This window comes from Aptenodytes forsteri, unplaced genomic scaffold (genome assembly GCF_000699145.1).
Source record: "Aptenodytes forsteri isolate BGI_AS27 unplaced genomic scaffold, ASM69914v1 Scaffold474, whole genome shotgun sequence".
Classification (NCBI taxonomy): Eukaryota; Metazoa; Chordata; class Aves; order Sphenisciformes; family Spheniscidae; genus Aptenodytes; species Aptenodytes forsteri.
In genome coordinates this window covers 29,508-35,967 of record NW_008793938.1, presented here as the reverse complement: position 1 = coordinate 35,967, position 6,460 = coordinate 29,508, and the positions used below count along the sequence as shown (strand labels likewise).

The 6,460-nt window shown below is 62.2% G+C and overlaps 1 protein-coding gene across 1 annotated transcript in view; it reads right to left on the bottom strand.

Annotated features, from left to right (window-relative positions):
- Positions 1-2,724: 2,724 nt before the first annotated feature.
- LOC103907521 (collagen alpha-2(XI) chain) overlaps positions 2,725-6,460 on the bottom strand; it is a gene marked incomplete at its 5' end in the record, with an annotated part of 18,155 nt that continues 14,419 nt past the window's right edge. Inside the window, 12 exons of the mRNA XM_009289769.1 lie at positions 2,725-2,871; positions 3,311-3,544; positions 4,012-4,080; positions 4,205-4,317; positions 4,406-4,691; positions 4,897-4,950; positions 5,036-5,071; positions 5,265-5,318; positions 5,474-5,581; positions 5,795-5,848; positions 5,949-6,002; positions 6,237-6,344. Of these exons, the coding sequence (XP_009288044.1) occupies positions 2,725-2,871; positions 3,311-3,544; positions 4,012-4,080; positions 4,205-4,317; positions 4,406-4,691; positions 4,897-4,950; positions 5,036-5,071; positions 5,265-5,318; positions 5,474-5,581; positions 5,795-5,848; positions 5,949-6,002; positions 6,237-6,344 (1,317 nt within the window). The remainder of the gene's footprint in view (positions 2,872-3,310; positions 3,545-4,011; positions 4,081-4,204; positions 4,318-4,405; positions 4,692-4,896; positions 4,951-5,035; positions 5,072-5,264; positions 5,319-5,473; positions 5,582-5,794; positions 5,849-5,948; positions 6,003-6,236; positions 6,345-6,460) is intronic.

Here is a 6,460-nt window from a genome sequence, read left to right as displayed (position 1 = left end):
CCCTTTTCTCCCCTCACGCTCCTGCCGCTTCCCGCCCTTTGGCCGCCTTCCGCCTCCCGTTGAGCCCGGCAACAGGTGACGGCACAGGCTCCCCGCCAGCGGTTTGGAGGCGGGAGAGTTGAGGGCAGAGGCGGGCGTCAAAGCTGTGTGAGAGGGTAACGGGTCTCTGAGGAGAAGCGGGAAGCGCCAAGGGTTCTGAAGGGGCAAGGGGCGGGGTGTGCATTATGGGGTGGTATGGTGGAAACATACCACCAGGGATGGTGGTAACACTGTGGCTGTGGCTGGGGCATGAAGGGTTTGTGGGTGCCTGGCAGGTACTGGGGCGGTGGCTGGGGCGTGAAGGGTTTGTGGGTGCCTGGCGGGTTGGTGACGGTGACCAGTGGGTTTGGGCATGGTGGGACTAGGGTCTCTTGAGGGTAAACCGGAGCAGGGAGGGGGACGCGGGGCTTTGGGAGGGCCGTGGGGCGTGGCAGGTGGGAAAGGCACGGTGGTAGCCAGCCGCGACCAAGCACGGGCAGATCCGCGGGCAAGAGCCAAGAGAAACAAGAGGCGCCAGCATGAGGAGGGGGAAAAGGTGAGCGGCAAGGGGGTTGTGGGTGCCTTTCTCTGGGAAGACCCAGGTTCCCAGCTGTCCCATGGGGCTGCTGGAAACTTGCTCAGTATTAAAGCAGCATTCAGTCGCAGCAGTGTTCGTCAACTGGAGAAAACACCCCAGTCACCTTAGCAAACCCAGACCAGAAGGTTGCTCGCCCTCCAGAGGGCTTGCACTGCCTTGTCCGCCCGCCGTCCCCTTGGGTGTGGGGTTACCTGGTCCACCATGGAGGGATCCCCCTGGATCCCATCCCCGTGCACGGAGAAGACCAGCAGCCTCCCTCTCAGGCAACTCCTACTTGAGCCGAAACCCCTGCAGAGCTGCAGTTTCAGGGGACCGAGAGTCTCCCGTGTTTTCCCAAAGCTCTTTGTTTTGTGGGTTGTTTTTTTTTGTCGTGGCTTTTCCTTTTAGTTTGCAAGACTTCTGTTAGGAGCCGTTGAGAAGCATTTTGTGGCCCGGCTGTTCTGCAGCCCCTTCTGGACCAAGCAGCCCATTTGCAGGTGCGTTTACTAACGGTGGATTTATGTGCACGTGTATTTATCCCCCACTCTCTCCCCAGGATGGGAACTCGTCTCTGTACGGAGGAATTTCGTGACGGAGGAAATCACGTAGGTAAGCTAGGGGACAGTGAGAGAAAGGAAACAAACAAAAAAAAATAACCGACCCCCAAAAAGCAGCAAAATTATAGATGATATATTACAATACAACTTAAAAAATTACTTACAAAACATTATACAGGCTGCCGGCTCAGCACCAGGGGGCACACCTCTGCTTTTTAAGAAAACTAAAAAGCAAAGACCGGTGCCCCTCTAAACTTCTTTTTATCGGATGGCACCAAGAACATAATTTTTTACTTTTTTTTTTTATTTTTTCCTCCCCTCCCTCCTCCCCCAAGCGCTGGGCTGGGTTAATCTCCATGCAGAAATTCACTTCTTGGGGTTTTTTTGGGGAAATCCAAAATTACGCCGCAGGGACCAGTATTGATGGTTGTATCCACTCCTTTAAATAATATAATTAATTTAAAAAATAAAAAACACAGTAACAACACAACGTCCTTCTTCCTCACTTCCTTCCACGGGCTAGGGATAGGCTTTGTCAGAGGCTTTTTAAATACACCCATTGTAAGAGGGGTGATTTGCAATGACTGGAGGTAGGACTGAGGACAGGGACTGGAACCCCTTTGAGGGTTCAGCGGGGAAAAGAAGCAGCACCCTGATGGGACAGGGAAGCTTTTTTTCAAATTAATTAGCCTTGATTAGCAGAGTAGCGAAGGCAAGCGGCCGCGCCACCTATATGAGTCAGGTTGGGCCAGACTACGGAGCCCAGGTAGGTCGGTGCGTTGTCGGAGGTGGACAGAGACCGTTGCTGTGGGGTTGCGCACAAAGGAGGTAACGCTCCTGGGGACAGGTGCGTCCCTGGGTCCGGTCCCTCCTGACCCCGAGAGACCGGCTTTGAAGCACGAGGGTTGCCGTGGTGCAAATCCACGCGGGGAGAGAGGTACGAGAGCTCTCTTGGTGCTAATCCCAAACACGTGCTAGCGGTGCTTGACCAGCCTACCAGCGTCGTCCCGGGCTCGCTCGCCGCGTTAGGCTTTACAACCCTTCAGCTCTCCAGGCAGAAAGCAGACCCTAGTACTGTTGCCTCTGCTTGGCGGGTGCGCTCCTCGAGGGGTTCCCCCTGGGGCGGTGGGGCCGGGGAGCATGGAAAATAAGCCCTGGGAATGCTGGGAAAGGGCACTGGGATTCGGAGGGAGATACTGGGAGGAAGGGAGCACTGCTGGGCGCCAAGAGAGGTAGCCAGTGGATCCGTTAAAAATTTTCCTCTCTGTCTCTCTACATATTAAAATATAGATTTATTCTAAGCGTTAAAGTCTCTTTGGCATCTCTCCAGACCCTGGCCCCTGTGGGGGCGGCAGCAGCGGCGTGTCGGTCTCGGTGCGCGTGGGCAGGGCTGGCACCTCGGCTCCTCGCAGCAGCAGGTGGGTGACGTGATGCGAGGGGGAGGCGGGTCCTGCTGCTTCGCCGCTCGGAGGCGGGGGGGGGGTGCGGGGGGGGGAGGGGTGGCCCGCTATAAGCATAATGGGAACCAGGGTGTGGCAGGGAGGGTGACGGTTGTTGGGGGGCGGTTTGGTCCTAGCCGAGGAAACAGACTGGGCCCACCTCGAACCCGAACCTCTGGCCGGGCTCACCAAAGTCCATGACGCGCACGTCCAGCAGCGGGAGCTGCTCCAGGCGGGGCGTGCTCACCTCTAGCACCGTCCGGCTGGAGCCCTTTTGTGCCTGCAGGGGAGGGGAGGCAGGCGGACAGGTCAGGGGCTGGGGGCCACCGGGAGCACCAGCCTGGGACAGGTTCACGCAGAGCAAACCCTTCTCTTTATCCAGCGGCCTCCGCTGCTCCGGCATTACCCAGGCTCAACCCTGGAGTGTCTCTGTCCAGCCACCCCTTCTCCCTGGACCATGGCATTTCACTGGATCATCCCCCGCTGGGGCATCGCTCATGGCACCCCCAAAAGAAAGACCCTGCCTTCTCGCAGTTCTTCCATCCCGCCATCTTGGTGCCTTCCAGTGCTTCCTCTCTCCTCGCTACCCGTTTGTGCCTTCACCCATCCCTTTTTCTTCAACTTTCTCTCCCCATGACTCCTCCAGCCCCATGTATCTTGCTTCCACTTACGTCCCTCTCCCCACCGTCCACCCCTGCCTGCTCCCCTGCCGCGCTCACCGCGCAGCCGTCCATCACAGCTTTGATGTAGGGACTGGTGTCGTAGCTGAGCTCCTCCTCGTTGGCAGCCAGGAAGCGGAGGGCACGCTGGTGGTCCCGGGAGGTGGTGCTGTGCCAGGCCACCGAGCGGTGGCAGTGGTAGGTGAAGTTCTGGCGGGCAGAGACGCTGAGGAGCCGTAGGAAGGTCAGCTGCACCACGCCGAGGGGCTGGCTGTCCGAGTCCACGTAGGAGAACTGCGGGAGCGGGAAACGAGTTAATGGAGGCCGACAGCCAGAGGCGTGTGAAAAGTGGGGCTGGAGGGGGTCTGCTGCTGGGATCTAGACCCCCCTGGAGGAGGCAGCTGGGGAAGGGGAGAGGGTCAAGAAGGGCTGACAGGTTCAAGGCCAGGTGGGGGACATTTCTCTCTCTCCTTAGAGGAAGAGCCACTCCCGAGACAGCACCAAGGTAAGCGGCTGGGGACGCGCTGAGAGCGTTACAGGAGAGGACAAGGGTGTAAGTCGGAGTGCAGGCAGGGCGCCTGGGAAAGGCAGGAGGGCGTCCCAGGGGCTCAGGCAGGAGGGCGCGTGGGAGCGGGTGTTCGCAGACCACATCCTTCCTGGAAGAGGAGGGAGACCACCCGCAGGGAAGCCATTCCCCAGGGCCTCACCCGTCAGTGCCGCAGGGGGCTCAGCCCACCCCCGTGAGCCGGCAGCATCCTTACCCTGCTGCCCTCCTGGAACTGACTGAACCACCGCTGAGGCACCTCCTTCTCCCACGCCGACACCTTCACCTGGAAGAGAGGGAGCCATGAGCGAGGCGGAGAGCACCCACGCCGCCCTCTTCTCGTGGCCGATCCCCACCACCCAAGGCTGCACTGGGACCCTGCACGCCGAGCTGCCCCCCACTTCCCTCACCTCCTGTACATCCTTGCTGGGAAAGACGCAGGTCTCCCCGCCTGCTGTGAAGTTGCAGTAAACCTTGAAAGAGTCTCGGGCGCAGCCCTGGTTGGGGTCAATCCAGTACTCGCCTGCGCAGGGAGGAGACGGGTCAGCACACGGGGCGGTGCTGCTGCGCTAACCGCCATCCTTCCCCTACCCGATGCTGGCACGGCTCACCATCAGGCAGGCCTGGGTGGCTGAGCTGCAGGTCCTGGCAGGTGCGGGCAGGGTTGTCCCGGGTTCCCATCGGGCGCCGCAGCCCCTCGATCTCCTGCTTGAGGGAGTTGAGGGAGCCGAAGATCTCCTCCATGCCGTCGGTGTAGTCGCGGGCCGCCTGGTCGGCGGCTGCTCTGTCTCCGTCCTCACCCTCCTCTTCGTCCACCAGCTTGCTGGCGTCGATGGAGCGCTTGCTCTTCTTGGGCAACTGGATCGGCAGGGGCTGGATCACCTCCCCGGGGGGGCCCTGCGGCAGGCACAGCACTGTCAGCACCCGAACACAGGGGGCTGCGAAGCCCCCGGGCCCCAAACCGCCCCGTGCTCAGGCTTTGAGATAGGAGACATCCCTCCGCATCCATTCCTGGGTGTCATTTTACCTACCGAGGAGCTGTTCCTACATCCCCCCCATCCCGTGTCATCCTTTCCCTGGCGCCAACACTTGAGCCACTCACCGGGTGTCCGGGGGGTCCCGGGGGTCCACGTTCACCTTTGGGTCCTGCTTGGCCCTAGAGGAAAGAGAACACTCACAGACATTAGCCTTGGGCAGGACTGAAGGTGGTGGCAGGGTGGGGGCACCGGCTCGGCACTTACCATGGCTCCCTTGGCACCTTTGGGACCAGCTGGGCCCTACAAAGCAAGGCCAGGTCTGTCAGTGGCCAGGGCTGGCATGGTGGGGTGGGGGGACAGCAGCCCCCCGCCCCTACAAACACAGGGAGGGAAACTGGGAGCCCAGACACAAGGACGAGAGAGGGGGAGCGAGCGAGCAGCGGGGCTTGGAGAGGGAGGGACAGGGGACCAGCAGCACGTGGGGGGCACTCACGGGAAGTCCGGGGGGGCCAGCGGGGCCGATGGGTCCAGTATCACCAGGGATCCCCTGCATGACGGGAGGAGAGCAGAAACCGGCGTGATGAAACCGGGGCAGCCCCATTCCCACCTCCCCCAGCACCCTGCGCCCCCCACACACACACACACACACAAACCCATCCTCATCCCCCCCAGGCTCCCCCATTCCCTGGGCCCCACACTCACAGTTTCTCCTTTCTGCCCCATGGAGCCCTGGGGGCCGGGGAGGCCTCGGTCTCCCTTCTCCCCCTGCTCCCCTGGGGGGCCGATCAGGCCGATGAGACCAGGGTGGCCCTGGGGAGACACAAGCAGAGATCAGCACGGTGCCGCGAAGCGGGGACGTGGTGGGTGCCCGGCGGGGGACCCGTAGGAACCAGCCCAGCGGGGTTTAGGGTCTTGGCCCCCCCCAAGTGTGGGGCATGCCCCACAGCGGGGTGCCGTGGTCCCCGACTTGCGTTGGGCGCAGCGGTGACCCAGAGCATGGGTCGCTCGCTGCACCTCGCTCACCTTCTCTCCTTTGGCACCGGTGTCGCCTTTGAGGCCGGGGAGACCCGGGGGGCCCTGCAGAGGTACACAGGCAGGCACGTGAGATGTGGGGAGCATCAAGTGGGGGACCCCCCTCCCCGGGGAGCCGTGGCGGGGGAGAGGGGGCCACACTCACCACTGGTCCTGGCGGCCCAGCCTGGCCTGTGGTGCCCGGTTTGCCTTGTTCTCCCTGCGCAGGCGAGAGGACAAAGCGAGTCCCACCGGTCGGGAGTCGGTGCCGCCGGTGGCAGCGCACACCCTGGGTGGCTCCCCGCAAAGCGCAAGCGTGGTGACAGGTCCCAGTCCCCTCCCAGGGTGACGGTCAGACCCTCGCCCCTCGTCCGCCCTGTGCCAGCAGACCCCACTGCGCTTTCCCCTCGGGCACGGGACCCAGGTGCCCATTCACCGGCACGTTGGCACTTACCACCGAGCCGGGCAGACCTCTGAGACCGTCAGGGCCCTGCTTCCCAGCAAGGCCCTGGGGCCCCACGGGACCCGTCTTGCCAGGAGCACCCACTGCGCCCGGTTCTCCCTGCGGGGACAGAGGAGCCGGGTGAGGCCGATCCCATACGCGGGCGCACGGAGCTTGGCAGCGCCGCTGGGGTCTCCCCATGGGGCACCACTGGACCCCAGTGTGGGGGGTGGGGG